This window comes from Falco punctatus (assembly GCF_963210335.1).
Source record: "Falco punctatus genome assembly, chromosome: 1".
NCBI lineage: Eukaryota > Metazoa > Chordata > Aves > Falconiformes > Falconidae > Falco > Falco punctatus.
In genome coordinates this window covers 26,751,447-26,770,213 of record NC_137580.1, presented here as the reverse complement: position 1 = coordinate 26,770,213, position 18,767 = coordinate 26,751,447, and the positions used below count along the sequence as shown (strand labels likewise).

The window sequence follows — 18,767 nt, the reverse complement described above, 5'->3', positions numbered from 1 at the left end:
TACTCACACTTGCGATAGAAACTGTGTACTACCTGGGCATGCAATTAGCAATTATCAGCCCATTAACTCTTTCCAGTTTATTCTAGAGTTTTATTCACTTAAACTACTTACTTTTACCCTAACAGCAGCTTTATAATTTCACAGAAGCAAATCTGAATCCCCATCATGTAATGAAATTTCACGTTCTGGGGTTTAGTGCACCTGCATATCAGGAATATTCAGTAAAAGCAAATAATCAACTAGGGGAAAAGTAACTAGGGAAAGTAACTTGAAAAAGATCCAGGCAAGTATAAATGCATTCATTTCTTCCAGCTGAGACTTAGTGAGCCACTCAGAACACAACGTTCTGTTTCATACAAAATTAACTAGCCAGCGGGTGGGAATATCCTCTTTTACATTTTAAACCAATCCAGCAGAATAACTGAGTCAGGACCAGTTACTGAAGCAGCTTGGTATGGAGATGTGAAAGGAGGAAAGGGGGCGGGGGGGGGGGGACAGGGGGGAAGACATCCAGCAAGCAGAAAGGAATAGGCAGAGGAAAACAGCAACTTCTTGAGCTAATACAGCTACAGTTTTAAGAACCACTATTCCAAAGAATGAACTTGTCAAGTGACATCAAAACATTACATTCATGTTTGATTTATTGGTAACATGACAATCTGTATCAGCTATGATAAAAGCGTCAGAGAACTTACAAGTGATAAACAAAACAAGACAGTCCAATTCAAGAAAATATAAACTCTCTGATAATGGAAAAAGCCAAATAGATGTAAATTATTTCAAAAGAGTAAAACTGAAATGGTTCTGGTAAGCATTATATTTTCATAACAGCATGGAACCTTTTTATTTTGGTTTGGGGTTACCTAAGGGGAGATAATTCTATTTTGCTTTTAAAAAAGCAACTTACAAAAGTATGAGGTTAATGATGCACTATTTCAAGAAATGTAAGTCACAACACTCTCTGTTAAGCAGACCTTTAAAAACTTGCACTTAGACTTATCAAAAAAGCAACCAAGACATACAGCACATTTGGAGGGTTTTTATAAGATTTTTCAAAAAATCTGAAAGCCTTCAGTTAAAAAAAAAAGAACCATGTGATCAGAGTCTTTCATACGGAGGTTTTTTAAACTGTGCAAAACAGTGAACTGTAGTATTACTGATAAAATGCAAAACTAAGTCTTGAATAGAAAGTTTCTTGACACTTACTAACATTTTATGTCAAATCATATGTATGAGACCACAACTTCTGTAAGTCATCATTGCATAAGCACTGGGAAATATTTTTCTATTTTACATTATAACTCCACAATGTTTTAACATAACTGCATTTTAAAAATTGGGTAATTGTTCAAAGGATCTACACCTGAAGTCATGAAAGATCACTTTCAGTACTATGGTCTAAATAAAACAGGTTCTGTTGTTTCCTTAACACACTGCTTTCATGTTAAACAGTTTTATTCCAAGTTAATGGGACTGGGTAAAGCAGAGAATTGTACACATTCTAAGAGATACCGGGAAGTCTAAAACGAATTTTGCTAGTTTGTGTATTTTTAACAATGGCCTTAAAAACAGCTTTACATACAGAAAAATTGAAACTTTAATGCCTAACAGTGTAATTACAGGAAATTTAACTCTCACTCAACCCAGTAATAAGAACTACAAAAAGGAACAATGAATGTATGTGCATTACAAAGGAACTGAGAGAAGTCGGTAGTGAAATGATGTATCAGAAGGTCCAAAGAAGAGAGTATCTTCAACGACTGCTATACTTCATTCATTCCCCAATCCCACAAAAATTCAAAACAAATAAATGAAAATGAAGCATTACAGTCACAGAAAGTTCATACAGAAAAGTGGGAACTAGGAAACATCAACTGCCCGATTTTATCATTTAAATGCAATACACTGAATGGTTAAAATAAGCTTATGGTATTTCTAAGCAAAGGTCTTTTGTGCAGGCAGTAAAAAAAAAATTTAAGTGCAGAGGCTCTACAGCAAACAACATGAACAGCAAGAACTTTTGAAATTCTTTTTGTCTTCTGAAAACACTGTACATATTTAAGTGCAAAAATTTGCCACCCATTTTCACATGCTTTGAGCAAGTAATTAAAAACCTGCAAGGAACCTATTAAAAAAAAAAGTCTCCTACATCATAAATTTTTAGCTACTGAAAATTACAAAGCAAGTTACAACATTATAGGTGCACCACGTAATACCTATATCACTAAAAAAGCCCCCAATACATTAATGTGAACTCTGAACCCTAACTGGTATATGGAAAAAAACTCCAAATCAATAAAACCACCAAAGCTACCTGGAAATAAGTTAATTGCAACCATACCACTTAAATGGCTGCAACAACAGTATATGAATTACTGATTTAGTAAAGAACAATGCATTGATTTTTCAACTGCACAACTTTGTCAAAAGAAACAATCTGCATGAGTCAGTATTTTTATAAAGTTTTACTCCAAACATTAAGCACTATCTCTGTGTTACGATCTTAGGTCCTACCTTAAAAACATGCTGTCTTATGTAGGACATGCAGCACAGAAGAAACAAGATTCATGTGCACTTACAGGACTAAATATTAAAATCTGGTTAAGTATTAAAAAATAAATCAACCTAATCCTCATCTGGGTTCACAACTCATGCTGGAGATGGAAAGGAAAACAGACATTAATTGATTGAGAAGGAAAAGGCTGTTCCTTACACTACGATTTCCATGGTACTATTCTAAATGTTCTCCTGTTGAGATCTGTTTCTACTTCCCTGTACTATCTACACTGCTACAACCATTAAGAACACCTTGCTCTGACGCGCACGTAAATATCCAGCAAAACAGTCCTCTGTGTTTCACCACACTGATGGCATAAGGAGCCAAACAAAGTATCAGCATGAGAGAAACAAAGTCGGGGCTCAGCTGGAAAATACCAAAGATGAACAACATCAAAGATTAGGCACACGACACTGAAAACACAGAATTAAGTACCACAAAATGCAAAATGTAAAGACTCAAGGTACTTAAGTATATTTACAACATGTGCATACTTCCCTGTATTTGTGTAATAAAAGAAAAACAGTTTGCATTTGTGCAATTCACTGCTAGTTCACAGCAAGGAGGATGATTTTTTCATTGTACTATTAGAAGCATGCAAAAATTCAACTGAAACACGAAAGGGAAATAAAGCCCAATAAAAGTGCTTGTTGCAGCCATGGAAGAGTATAAGGCTTGCAAGATAGGCATCTCCACAGAACTATCAGGCTATCAAATTAACACTGGAGTAAGGATGCCGTCTCAGTTCCTTAATTTAAAATAAACCTACTACACTTAGCCAAGGTAACCTCTGCATTCAGCTACCAGAAAAAGGAGAATTCACTTCATACTGCTTTTCAGAGGAAGAAAGGGATTAAAATGCAAAATGCATTAATTCCAGCATCCAAATTAAAAGGCAAAATTATTCATTTCATCTTAAATTTGTAGAGTAACAGCACACGGAGCTGTCAATGCCTCTTTTTAAGAGGCTCACGTCTAGTCTGCTACACTTTTTTTTATAGAATGGTATTTTATGCCATTATATTTTCCATTAAAATCAATACACATTAATAACCCTAACACTGACAGTTCTATAAAAAAAAAATCATTTGAAAAGCAACCAAACTCCTTTTCTGAACAGATTAAAAAATAGTTTGGGTTTTAAAATATTGGAAGTAGCCCACAGAATCAACAGCTTTCACAAAGAAGCCATTCTTTAAACAAGAAACAAACATGAAGTATATAGGGAAGTTTTTCCAAAGCTTCCTCAAAAGAAATTTACAATTAAAACAATCATTTTGCAATCCACATATATCAAGAGAACAGCACAGTACTACAGCTAGGCAGCTGCTTGACCAGAACATCTTTTAACATACCTCTAAAAGATGATCATGTACTTGTAAAACTAAGTGCAACAACCTGCCCATTATTAAAAACTTAAAATTTAACAGCAACTGTTACAGAGTTTAAACTGTAACAAGTATTTCATGTCCTGCCATGTTTGAAATACTGGCTGACAAAGTAATCACTGTCTTCTGATAAATGAATCCCATTAATTTTTTATTAAATTATTTTTATTACCACATTTCTTTCTCAATATTGTTATCCTAGATTCTCCAAAGAAAAGAAAAAAGATCACCTCTAAGAGTAAGACTAAATTTCACTTTATCCACACCTCTGGTTTCCACTTACTTCCCTATTCAGGGAGGCAAGTCCAGATACTATTGCACATTTACTATGTTTATACAACACTCCTCACACCACTTCAGACTTCGAGTACAGCAGCACATTTACTATTACAGGACTGTTATGTTTGTATTCACAAACTTAACCAAGTTACCTTCAATGGGGCTCCCTCCTAAATACCCTTCATGTATCCCTCTGCAACACTAGTCCCTGCTTCTTCACAGGGTTTCTGCCAGAACCTATACTCATTACTCAAGTGCATGTCAAGACAAACTCCCATAGTTCAATACGTATTCCCAACTGACCTTTCACAAAACATTTTAGAGGAAAGTTGGTACAAAGAGCACCATTTGTCACCTTCATGCATTTTTGCATAAGTATAGCAATTTTCATAGATATATACAATGCTAATATTGCCCAGGAAGTATCAATCACGATTTTTCATTCCTCTATGAAAAGTTTCAGTGTAAAACATGCTTATTGACTGATGCTCCGCTGTTCAATTGAACCAGTGTTTGGGTGTGGGGACATTTTGCACTCCGATTTTTTTTTGCTATGGGTTTTGGGGTTTTTTTTCATGTTCATCCCCATGCCTCCCAGCATTCTCTGTATTAAAAGAATCTATATTCAGCAAGTACATCGACAAGTTATTCTTCCCATCCTGTCTCCTAAACTCTCAAGGAATAATTTTCCAGTAACCCACAAACCTACTCAGTTTCTATCACTTTAGTTTTTCTAGCTTTACAAATAGAGTTTAGCCTATCACTAGAAGAAGGCTTCTTTTTTTATAAAGAGAAGTTGTATTTTGCAATATTCAAGCAATTAAGGAGATTACTACATATGCATACTTAGCTCTGCACAATGTATATGAAAGATTAAGTATTCACTAAAAAAGTGAGGTCATAACTCCTGCCAAATAACCACCTGTGATGAAACCAGATTAGGTTCAACACATCGTAACAGGTCATCTTCTACCAACAAAGCTCAAGGTTCCATACTTCATTAAACAGTCAAAAAAAGTGTTATTTTAACAAGTACAACAAACACGAGTTTTTTCCCCAATCCACTAAGACTGTTCTTACAACAAAAAAGGGTTTTTTTTCCCCCTTGTTACACACTAGAATAACTTCATTTTATCTTCGGCAGTCACTGAACATTTACATTAAATTTGGTTCAATAGTAACAAATTATTTCTTACAGAATTACAAACAGCAACTATTCTTGCTGTATTTTTTTGCATTTAAAATATTCCCAAAGACAGGAGAATGAGATGCTGACTTTTGAGCTAGTCCAGCAAGCTTATTCTTGATTTTAAGTTTTCAGCTGTATTAACAGTGAAAACAAGAAAAGTACAAATGCCTACAAATTTCATAAGGATCCTTTCTACCTACTATTTCTATATTTCTATTCTTGCAAAACATGTTTCTCTCAAGCCAATAGCTGTACCAATACCTTGACAGCTCCAAGAAGCTGAAAAAGCTATTTATAGATAAAACATAAACAAATTTCACACATTAAGCCTCAAGGTTATAAAGGCATTGTTCTAGTCATAAACTATTTAGTCAATGTGTACTTAACACTCTTTAGATAAGAGTAACCTTGAGCTGTGGTTTTCAGGGATTTCACCAGTAACCTTGACTAGCGTTCCCATGGTATCCTATGCAGAAAAACTTGATTACACCATCCTGAATTGCATAATAAACCTAAATACGTTTATTCTCCAGGCATCTGACAGTTTATCTACTCTGGAATCAATGCTATTGAAGATCCTTTTGATTAGGAAGAATCGTTGGCAAAACTGTCAAAGGAAACTAAGTTTTGAGTAAAAGGACACAGAAGTTAAAGTGTTCAGGGTACTCTGGAAAAATGAGCTCATTTCAATATATGACATGATACAGCTCAGTACCAGGTCAAATACCTAGGACAAGTAAAATAAGCACAATCAGCCTTAGAAACAATGATTCTGAGAAGAGCCTGAGAAGGAATAATGTATAGAAAAACAAGTGTGGCTCAACTGGCTAACGGGATAATGCAGCAAACAGTCCTTTTTTTTTTTTGTTTTAAAAATGCGTGGTATGATTATAGGGAGGCAATGTTTATGTTCAGCCACGATCTTATCAAAAAATACTATGCCCAGGGACTGCGTTCACTTTTCCAAAATACGTATCCCAAAAGATCATGGAAGAACTCTTGGAATTCTAACACATAAAAACATGTTTTATCAAAATAGATTTGGATTCAAGTCTGTTAATTTTAGCACAATTTCTAAGAATCCATATAGGGGAAGTATTGCAGCTAGTCAGAAGAACTCTAGAAGACAAATACAGAAGACCTGGACTCAGAAGACAAATGCAGAAGACAGCCTCAGCTCAACTCAGACCAGATGTAGGTAAGTCCATCTAACCACAGCAGCAACTGACAAAAAAAGTCTTTCCCACTGCAGGCCTAAATAATAGCAAGCAAAGAGAGACACATCACAAACTAGAAGTACCAGCTTTGCAAAATGTGTCCACCTAGTAGTACAACTCTCAAGAAATTCTACAGCCTGTGTTGCACAGATAATCAGAGTATGGTAACCTATATCCAATACAAAGTTTAGCTGCATTACGACACATCAATGTGAAATTACAATAGATCTACTGGAGAAAGAGACCTTTCTATTTTAAAAGCAAATTGGAAAAGAGTGGACCTAACACGACAAAAGATTTACGTTGGGAAGCTATCAGCTCTGAGCAGCAGATCAATTAAAAAACTTCTAACTTATCAAATTGAGTCAAATTTAAGATACTTCCAATCTATGCCATTCAGTAAGTCGGGAATCAAATTTGTTCTGTCCTCAGAAAAAGTCAATTCTTCCTGCCCACATGTAATCTTAATTTTTGCTTACATGCCACTAACAAATGTCTTAATTAAGATGGAATAAGAGAACAACCAGTAGTAAAAGCAGACCTGAAGTTGCAAGCACTCCCATGTATTTCAAGTGCATTTAAGACCCACACAACTCTACGTAACAAAAGGAATGCACATACACATTCAGCCAACTGTTCTCGGATGGCAGAAATGTTAAAGTCCATCTTCAAGACATACTAAAACATTAAGCTAAATACTAGCTCTGTTCAGCTTTCTCACAGTTTTTGTTGTTGTTTTTGCTTTTTTACAGAATTCACAAAACCTGAGTATTTTCCCCTATGCTGGTGGCATACCTTTACAGATGCTTGATTCACAACTAAGACTGAGTCTACATAAACTGATGTTCACTTATCAAACAACAGTAGCCACTGAAGCTTTTCCATAACATCTCAAATTCAGTGGAGGAAAATGCACAATAGCGTAACGCAAAGTAATTGGAAACAAAACTGCTTCACAATAGAAATAAGAACAGGGGGAAAGGGAGCCAACGGGAAAATCATTACCAGTGTTTTGTTTTGGAGCTGGGAAGGAAATATGTTTAATGAAAATTCTGCACGATAAAGTTTCCATAACAGCAGACAAACATCTCCTGTCAATTTACAGTCAAACTCCTCCTGAGAGCATCAAGGTCAATAATCACACAAAAAGCAACACTAAGAAATAACAACCATGCAAACAATGAAAACAAGTTAACACATAAGACTCTTCAATCAAACTGATAGAATTTGCCTTTATCTGTTCAGTTGAATGGTACTTATGACTTGACTTGAAATTGTGGGTTTAGTTTAACTACACAGCTTCTATAAAGAAGAGACTAAATCTAAAAAAAAACTACTGAAAACTTGGCACTTAACCACTGTCACAACTTTTTCAGAAGGCTACAAAGGACTTGAAAATGATCAAGAATGATTAATTACACTCACTCCTTTCCCCAAGAGCAAAAATAACTGCAGAATTTAGAAAGCTGAAATCCAAGACTGAGAACTATGGTATAGTATAGTATATACAAGGTGTAAGTCACCAATGCTATTAGGCAGAGATTAAAGACAGGGAAAGTCACATACCAAATGAAATAAAAATCTAGGTTTTCAAACCTATTTATGGTAACCAACAGCCATATCATGAAGTGTGATAGTGAGCAGTTTAACTACATTAAAAATAATTCCTTAACTCCTTCCCCTGAATCTATGGAACATTCTTAAGCAGGGAAGTGTTAGGTGATAAAATTACATGCTTATTTAAATCAACCTTAGCCACTACCCAACATCATCACAGTTTTACCCTGCTCCTGACTTTACAGTAGTTGAGGCTAAACTTCTGAAGCGCCTTTGGTTAGCTTTTTCAAGAGAACATAATTTGCCTTCCTCTATATTATGTTTTATGGTCACATTTAAGAGTGTATCAGTGAAACGATCCATGCCATTTGTAACATAATCCACCCCGCTAGAGCTGAACATGTAATGATGTATTTCTTCCATTACCTGTTTCTGAAATGTAAGCAACAGGATCCCGCTTTAGAACTTTACCAAGTTTTGAAGGAGCTGGTTTTTTCTCAGATGTCTGCTTGGGTTTTTTTACTGGCTGTATCTCCTCTTCTGAATCTGCATTTTGACCACAACATAAATGTAGATTTTCTCCACATACATACAGGCTTTAAGTAACAGATGACGTAACATCAGTTAACATGTGTTCACATATATTCAACTAAGTGAGAAAAAGAGCACAGCTTTGTTTTTCACCCTCAGCTAATAGCCTAGCCATCATTTATTCCAGCATATAAACAAGTAAATGAAAATTTGGTCAGAACGCCAGTCCAGACAGCAGTTTTTGTTTACATAACAAGAAATACTTTGGTACGTATTCCAAGAACTGCTATGCCTGTATAAAAACCTTTCCAAAAAGGAACGTAACTGTCAAGAGAACCACAGATTACTAAGAAAAACAAAACCACACACAAATGACTACAAAAGTCCAAAAATCATTAGCCTGATTGAATTTATATGGTATTGTATTATACTATACTGGTATACTTACACCACTGTGGATTATGTACCCCAAGATCCAAACGAGTAAGCAGGGCAAACTGAGGAAGCTGAGATAACTAACAAGTGGAAGAGAGGGCTACCCTGACAGCCTAGTTTCCCATGATAAACACTAATAAATATATTTTTTAAAAAAAGAAAAAGAAGAGAAGAGTTATGGTCAACTGACTCAAGTTTCATCCTATCCCCACCTTGTCTGTCTGCGTCGCCACCCTCCCTGCCAAAAGACAAGACAGACACACTTTTTCATCTTCAAGAACTTAGAGCACTAGTTCCTCTTTTCTTCTCCCCCTACTAAAGGGCTAGAATTTGCAAAATCTCCAGACAGTATCAACAGTTTAAAGGTAGCAGTCGAGTTACATATTACTTTTGCACTCTCAACTTTTAATGCAGCAAAATTTCTACTGCTGTTCCTCACTGCCATATAGGAACTTTTTACAGAACAGTTTAAGGTTTGAACACATTTTTCTTTACACAATAGCATTATTCTGAAAGATGTTTGTGTGATCATTTTTCTTCTACAAGAGAAGCAATCCCCTACTGTTAAAACTGCTCTAAAAATTCAAGCTGAAGTCTTCAGCAGGAGTCAAAAATCATAGAAACTCCTCCAATCTTTTCTACAGTTCCACAACAACTATTCAAGACTCGGAATCCAATCAAAGAGGGTTTAAGTGACATAACAGCTCAGAAAGATTAAACTGGAAATTCCAAGCTTTTAAATTAAACAAACTTCACAGGCAAGGGCTTGGGTGGAGGTTTTTTGTTTGGGGGTGGGGTGCTTTTTGTTTGTTTGGGGTTTTTAAAGGTATTAAGTGCTATAAAATGGATCTCCTCTTATTATAATACTCCAAAGAATATTTTTAGAATGCGATGGCAGTACTTTGAAGTTATATTCTCTGTGTTCCATACTGTAAATTTAAAACTATGGGATGAACAAATACTAGATTTTTTTAATAGAGAAAGACACATATGGAAACACAAGTTTGCTTTTTAAAACAAATCTCTTGGTTATGTTCACACAATGCAGAAGAACGTTGTATTATAGTGTATGATCAGCCTCCTGTACCCAGTACTGGATGTTACTTATCCCTAACAGAACTGGAAACCTAAAACTCCCCACAATTTATATATGTTTTCATAAAAAAACAAGAAAAAAAAACAAAAACAAAACAAACAAAAAACATCAAGTTCTGGAGTTTTGATAGAAATTGCTATCTGAACTTTTGTTTAAGTTATTTTGTTGAAAGTTACTTCCTACTGTATATTACACACATGGCACACGCTGCACTCTTATTAATCGAAAATAGCTATCCAGCAATAATTACTGTGACAAAATGTTTTTAACTGCATTTACAAAAAAAACCCATACACCACAAACCAACGACAGCTGTCTTTCTGATGCACCATTTACTTAATCCACCTCGAACCCTGATGCAAAGAAGCATTCAGAAACAACCATGAACACTACCTGAATCGTAGATTATTCTTTTTTTCTTGTTTGTCCGCTTTCGTTTGGAATCATCTTCACTGGATGAATTATTTACCTAAAAGTAACAGTCCATTAATTCAACTAGTAAACAGGTCCTACCAGCTTTTACTCAGTTGCACATTCAACTTTGTAAGCTTCAAACAAATTGTAACAGAAATTATTTATTTCCCAATATTACATTTACAAAGTCCTGTGCTAACTCGTGAGTGGGAATGGGAAAGGTGCAGGGCAGAAGAAATAGGAAGAAACTGCAGCAGTAAGTTAAACATGCCCCAAGCAAGCCATAGATGATTATGTTGAGAATAAATATTCAAGTTTAATGCCAATTAAAAGTAAATCAAACAGATTTTCAAGCATTTCCAACTTTTAATCCAAAAAAGAACCTGCATGATGACCAGAAATAGTGATCATACAGGCTAATAAATCACTTGTATGGAATCCAGCTTTCACTTTTGGTTTTGTTCTGGATGTGGCTTGGCTGTAACCACCAGAATTTGACGCAACTTCAGAGTAAAAATATAGCCAATTGAAAAACGAAAAAACCCACACACAACAGCTGAAGCTAGATTGATTTTCTATTCAGCGTCCTGGTTGCTTGCAGCTTCTCTCATTTGTTAAGCAGTGCAACTTTAAGAGACTGCACCACTGGTCACAGTTGACAAACGTGCTCCACCTAGGAGCAGCTAGCATTAAACTGTCTCAAGGTAATACATAAACTGAAAAAAAGTGAATATATATATAAGTTTTAAATATTTAGAAAAATCACAAGCTGCACAGATAGGAAGCTTCCTGGCCTACCAAACTACCAACTATGCTTATTTTGTAGCCATGGGCAGCTGTAAATGCTGCTAAAAATACATTTCTAGTTAAACATAACTACAAATTTTATAATCTACATTCAATTCTAATCTTAAACCTGTTAAATCCTTCATATTTGAGGATTTTGAGAATTGCAGAGTAGAAATAATAGGTCACACAAGATTAACAATTACGTCTTTCAGTTCCACTGAATGATACTTTATTTTCACATTGAAACAACAAAATTATACAGCCAAAATATTTAAGTAACATTTTTCTTCTTGATTGTGATGCTTCACTTTAGACATTCCACCCTATTAGAAATCCTTCCATTCTGCAAGTGATTTTAAAGCTCTTTAGCCACTCCTTTCTTTTTTATACGGTTCAGATGACTAACATGCAAAGTACTCTGAGACTAGAACCCTATCTAATTTTAACCTGTCATTTGTAAAAATTTGGTCTTTGCAATGGGTCTACATAAGTGATCCTGTCCAAAAAAAGACAGTGTTAATGTTTCCCCCACAGGTGTTAAAACACCTGGTTAAAAAACTGGTCAGAGGGCACCTGCAACACAGACTTTACCTTACTTTAAAGCATGACATCTTTATGATATGCCTACATCTACTGTATATAGCCCTCAATCTTAATTAAATGAAAAGTTAGATAAGCAGAGCTACTTAAGAGAGTTGTGGGCTACAGCTAAAATAACTTCAAATACATCAGACTGTTCCCACATTAGCGCCTAACCATAACAACTTCTACCTACCTCTGATTTGCCCTACAACCCAAGTATTTTTAATAACAGTAATTTTCTTCACCACCTATAAAGTTTTGCTGCTAGAAGTTAATATTAAGTGGTAGTTTCCTTCCATGCCTGTAGAAACAACTGTCATATAGTGCTTCTCATACACTCAAAAAACAGTCTATGACTTCAAAGAATCTTAAATACACGAACAATCCTATATCGGGGAAACCAAGCATTTCGGATATAAGAAAAACAAAACTAACCTTAGACTCTTTTTCCCTTTTCTTCCCACTGGAAGGTCCTTCACCATTTTTAATTTTTTCACTCTTTTTCAGAGTCTCACATTCTTGTCGCTTTCCAGGAGGTACAACGCCAAAGAATTTCCGGATATCCTAGTAAAAGGGAAAGCAGATTTATAATTTTTTGGACTGAGATAGCTCTTAGAAGTTTCACGCTACAAAACACCAATGCACTTAAGTTACTTTCTTAACAGCTCCATTATAGTATTTCTTGATATTGACATTTTGTTTACAATTAAGAAAACAAAGCCCAGCTAGCTAAACATAGCTGCTCAGACACCACACCATCTTTCTCTTGTCTTTGAATCATGAAAACAAAGGTTTTCTCCCTCAGCTGGGCATTTTCACCAACATGTGCTTGAAAACAAACTTCCACTAACTAAGAAATATGACTTAACACAGATACATAACTAGAATTCTTTTTTTTTCCAATTAATCATCACAAATCTAACCCAAAATATTTTTATAGTGAAAACTATCAACTCAGCTATGAGGTAGGGTCCAATGTAAAAAGACAGAAAAACACCAGGAACTAGACACAGTCATGTAGCAGGACATATTGTATCCTCCACCTGCTTCTAAGTTTAAGACAGTAACTCTCATCTCACTAAAAAAGTTAACCAGCAAAAAAACAGATTAAAATTTAAACAAAGAGAAAGAATATAATACAAAGAGCTCCAAAAGGTCTATTCTGTAAACTTATTTTATTATAAAACTACAGTACAACCATAAAAAGCTTTCTAAATACATAAAATCAGCAGCTGAAACTTCAAAATTTTTTTTAAAAAAGCACTACCATATATAGAAAACCAAAACCTAACTTCTGTTGAAAAAAAGCTAGTATTACAGTTTTATTAAAGACATCCAAAAAAACATGTACCTGCTCAATATCACTACCTCCAGGGGTAGCAGCCATTTTAGAGAAAGTTATTCCATGTGGCCTAAATATATATGAGGTAAAGGGTGTGGCCCAGGGCTACATTCTACCCAGCTGATAGCTATTCCCCATCATAGAGTTAATCTGTGTAGTTTCTGATTACTACAGGGACCTACAAGCAAAGCAGTAAATTTTTAAGAAATCTCCATAAAACTCCGATGGACAAGAAGGGGTGGTTCAGACTCCTTTTCTCTCACCCATCAGGTCCCTGGAGGTTTTGATTTAGGTTATCAGAGCCTGTAAGACCTAAAATCAATGGAATATGTAATTTGCAAGCAAATGCGGCATCTATAGATTAATTTAGTATACTTAGCTTAAACCAATTTTCAAGAATCAGAACGGTTATTTCCTGTAAAAATCTAGACTTGTTTTACCTGCATATATAATACAGATTCAGCAAACGCACAATGGGAGACTGGCAAGCATTCTTCCTCAATGAGACTTCACCCATTTCCATCTCTGGAATTTACACCTTGAGGCATAATTTTTCAACACTTTGCTATTTTACATGTACTCCTACAATATAAATGCAGTACTATAAAAGCTCTGAAAATCTGACTGCAGATAGCTAACAGGTTTGAAGAAAGCATCTATTTAAAGTGTCAAAGCAGATTAGTGGACTTGATCACTCAATCGTTGTTACTTCTTTTTAGGCTTAAGTTAATGTAGGCAACAAAAATTGATTAATAAGTCTTTTATGTAGTAAAATAAATGCTTACTACAACACTGCAAAATAAAGTGGCTTTGAAGTTTTGTTTTCATTTTTATAGTTGTTAATTTTAAGCTTAAAAATTTGGAGAATAATTAATTTTAGATCAGTAGTTAATGTTCTATTCATTCTAGCATTTTAACTGAAAACTGTTAACTAGAAAGTGAGATCTCTGCAAACACCATATGCAATAATATATTTTTTTAACAGATTTACACAAGGCAATATCATCATATCTTGGTTTATGAAATGCAGGCTTAGTAAAGAAAACATATGAAATTGACCTGTCTCCCCCAGCTTCTTCCACTATTTTAATATCACAGTTCCTGAACTGCTAAGGCCCAAATTATAACATGTGAAGTATTATTTTCTGCCTTATCAGTTGTCATGATACCAAGTCAGCTCTTCATAAATACCTTTAATGCACAAAATGAATGCCATAGCTATAAACCCTGCTATGATTAACATGATATAAAGAGGACCTAAACTGCCACTTTAAACTTTTAAAAAACAGCATCTAATCAGGGTCAATTTTACAAGCCATCTTCCCCCAAATTACTTCATAAATACTTAAAATAAATGAGTGACAGCCAACTGCTACTATCTTTATAATGCAGGTAGTATTTCATTAGATTAACAGGTCACATGGGAATAAACTTTTTGGTTGGTTGGTTTTTATTCAAGGCAGCATCTTCTACCCATTTACGCACTATGCATAAAAATACTTTTTCTTTGAAAATACTGTGGTGATACAGCAACTAGATAGTCCAACGTTGCCTCCCTATGTTAACACAACTCATTCTATCCTCTTGATGCAAACTGCAATTCAGTCCTCAAAAAATGGCAGCTTTTTCCTTTGCTTCTGCTGTTACATGCTTGTGTTAAGGAATTTTTCAGAAAATATTGTGAATGTCAGAGCACACAAGCCACCTAGAGGTTTCTGAATAAAAGTTTGTATTAGGGTAGTAAATTTTAATTTCCCATTGAGCCATCTACTTCTAAGTGACTAAACTATACAGCCGTAAGCTACAGAGGAAAATTGACAACTATGTACAATCTTCTTTAATCTTCAGAGTTATAAATCCTCCAATCTTCTTCAGCTATCCTGCTATTCAGAAGAAAAGGTAACCTTGTTAGCCACTGCTGGACTGTAACAGATGGTGAATTCAGAATTGCTTGGGAAAAAAGTACGCCACAATGCAACAATAAAATTATCTTTCAGTGAAGCTTTTACCAAGAACAACAAGACAGACTTTTTTGTGCCATTTATTAAGAGATGTCAGATAAATCCTTAATTCATTGCATAACTAATTGCAGAAATGAAGCAATGTAAGTACCTATCAGACTGATTCCCATTCAAGTCTGAAGACTATTTATAAAGTATTATATAAGCTTAGATCCCAGATAGGATGACTTGCCTCTATTCTGGGTTTATCTGTTTAACATACTCTGACTGACCACATTATCGGTATATAATGCCTTCCATATATATGAGTTCACCAGGTGGAAAAACTGCGTATGTTTAGCTTTTATCTGTGCTCATTCAAATGAGGACAGGCACTGGCAAGCTTCCTTCCAGGAAGCACATTCCCCCAAAAACCACAGGAGTCACCAGCCCTGTGTATCCTGGAGATACTGGCTGTCCCAGGTGGTCAGTCTCCTTACCCAGAAGGCTCAAACTAAAGAGGTAAGGCTGTCTTAGTTTAGCTCCACATGGGTGCCTGAGCAGCAGCAAGAAGACATGTAACTTTGAGTGGTTCCACCCAAGTAAGAGGTGGAACTAAGTAAGAATTTCCAATTACTCTCACTAAATTAGGGGGGGTAATAGATGTATGGCATCTGAACAGCCTAAAAAGCTGTGTTCAGGTACAGTGCACTGGTTTCTGCTGAGCTGCCTTAGGAATTGTATGATCTCAGTAATGGCTGTGCCATCTAGTTCTTGCCAGTTTTGACTACTGCTTCAAATCTTCCACGTTAAGCAGTAATAGAAGACCATAGCAATTAATCATGTCACATTGCATGTTTTCTCTTGAAACATTTCTGTTTTACTGAGGGGAGTAATACAAACTGAAACCTGTTTGTTAGGTAGGACAAAGGGGTTTCTTAAAAGCATTTGTCATGGTGACTTTGAAGACATTAGTAAACACACAGCTCAAAAATGTCAGTTAAATGTCAGTAAATGACAAATGTCAGTAAAAATCACTCCATACTAGTTTTTTCCTCCATTTCAAAAGCATCCTGAACCAAAGACTAACTACTCCAACACTCTGATGAAGAATCATCTCAACCTAACCATAACAGGCACAGTGGTTTTAGAAGACTAATGTCCAGTAAAGCAGAATATTTTTCAAAATACTATCATATCATTCAGTTTGCACCTCAAAATACAATACAAGATAGAAAACTGAATTTCACCAACCTAGCTCAATGACTGCACTATAAAGTTATGCACCTTATTTCTAGGTATTCTCAAGTGTGTCCATGAGGGCCTCCTTGCATCAAAAGAATCATATTTATTTAGTCTGCCTATTTCAGTGCAAGTTTTGTGCAAACATCAGCTCTGACATCATGTGTGTCCAGAAAAACTGCACTAACCAAACTCAAATTTAGGGTATCACTTCAGTGAAACCAGTAATAGTCGTTTGGATAACCACAGTACAGGTATCAGACAGTATTTTTCAAGTAGTATCACAGTTCAAAGTACACATCAACTGCTGCTACAGCTCCAGCCATTTGAGTGTCTGTCTCAGCTACAGGCAACTCAAGTAGCCCCTACTCCCAGTCATTCATTCCTCAGTTGTACCAGTATAGCGCTCTGCTTGGGAACTAGGTCAGGCCACTAATCTAGGTAAAAAAATTAATCCCTTCTAGGACAAATTAGTTCACTGTGTAACTCTATACATATCTGCAGCCGAGATGCTGCTGCAGAACTAACCCAACAGGAGCTACTTATGTCTGGCACTACATGAAAAAAAAGTCTGAAAGGGTACGATATTAACACCCAAGAAGCTTGTGCTGTCACTGCATACACAGAACAGGCTACACTGTTACTAGCATCACTATTTTTGCCTCTGTCTCGGCAGCTGCAGCGGTGATGGTTGTACAGCGTTTCCCTTCAGCACTGAAAAGGGAATTGGCTGAGGCAACTCATTCTCTCCTCAGAAAGATGGCTGTCTTTCTTCTTCTAGGAAAGTGCCTGACACTGCGCGATGCACAATGTTCAGAAGACTACAGAGAGGGAGAAAGCCTTTGTCCCAGGAAGGTGGGAAATGAGGAAGCAAGTCTTCCAGTAAGATCAGTTTTCTAAAGAGGTGATGGCAGGGGAATAAGAGAGGCTGACTTGTCCTTGTACGTAAATGTGAAGTCATCCGCCACTCCTAACAAATTATGACAGTATCACGGTGTAATAGCTTCAGCATTCTTAGTGCTGGCAGACCTCTGTCAGTGCTGTGAAAGACTCAGATTGTATTGCCCATCATTGCTGAGCATCAGGTGTAAAACATGAACAAGGTCAAACCCAGGGAGAGTCCAAAACCAAAGTTGAACCTAACTGGCTTTGAACTGCATTTGTAGTTAAGCCAGTAAAACATCTGCAGAAGTAACAGAAACTCCACCCGAGTAGGAGCAAACTGATCTGAGCCAGAGATGGCACTGGGGTTACCATCTCATAACGGCTGCGAAAGTGAGCAGCCCTTTGGAAACCGCACACACAAACACATACCTATTTACACTTACGAACCCTTTACAACCTAATGAGGGTTACATCCTTCTTTAATTATAAACAGGTGTCTACTTATAGACTTTTAAAGTTCTTTTTTCCCTCCTTGAGTTGTTTTCCTGCAAACATTGCACACCGCACAAGTCGGCAGCAGAAACGTGGATGCTGCTACTGCAATTAAGGGAAGAGTTAACACTTCAGCAGTCTGGGTTCAGAGAGGTTAGCTCGTCTGACCTTCCCCCCTGCACCACCACCACCACCACCACCACCACCCCCCCCAAGCCCACAGTCTGCGTCTAATTCAGCACCCGGTTTCGGCGGGGGGGAGCTGGCGAGGCTCAGACGCTTCCCCCTCGGGCACAAGCACGACCGCGGGCCCCCCTCGGCCAGGGGCCTGCCCGCCTGGCACGCCGGGCCGCGGCCCCTCAGGGCGGGAGCGGCGGGAAGGGCGCGGGCGCGCGGCAGGGCGGACGGGCGGCCCTCCACGCGGCCTCTGCCGCTCCCGCCCGGGCGGGCCTCTGCCGCTCCGCCGCAGCGCGGGACCCCCGCACCCACGGCCGCCCCCAGGGGAGAGGGCGCCGGCTCGGCCCTGCCGCGCCGGGCTCCGGCGGCCGCGGGGCTGCAGCCAGGCGCCGGGGAAGCCACCCATCGGGCCCCGCCGCTCGGCGGGACACCGCGCAGCGCTCCCCGCCCTCCCCGCCCGGGGGCGAACGGCGGTGCTCACCATGCTGCCAGCGGCGGTGTATCTCGCTAGCGCGGCGCCCGCGGCCCCATGCCTCCCGCCTTCGCGCCAACTCCCGCAGCCCGGCGCGCGGCGCTGCCGTCACAGCCGCGACGGGCGGGGCGGTGGCGCGGCGCGGGAGGGCGGGGGGTAGCGGGGGCCGTCCTGGGCCCGGCC

At 37.6% G+C, this 18,767-nt stretch overlaps 1 protein-coding gene across 1 annotated transcript in view; it reads right to left on the bottom strand.

The window, feature by feature from the left end:
* The window catches only part of RFC1 (replication factor C subunit 1), a 42,733-nt gene extending 23,999 nt beyond the window's left edge, over positions 1 to 18,734 (bottom strand). The window contains exons 1-4 of the mRNA XM_080408443.1: positions 18,594 to 18,734; positions 12,470 to 12,598; positions 10,643 to 10,718; positions 8,614 to 8,733 (exon numbers count right to left, since the gene is read on the bottom strand). Coding sequence (XP_080264569.1) covers positions 8,614 to 8,733; positions 10,643 to 10,718; positions 12,470 to 12,598; positions 18,594 to 18,596 — 328 coding nt within the window. The 5' untranslated portion in view covers positions 18,597 to 18,734. The remainder of the gene's footprint in view (positions 1 to 8,613; positions 8,734 to 10,642; positions 10,719 to 12,469; positions 12,599 to 18,593) is intronic.
* Positions 18,735 to 18,767: the final 33 nt, after the last annotated feature.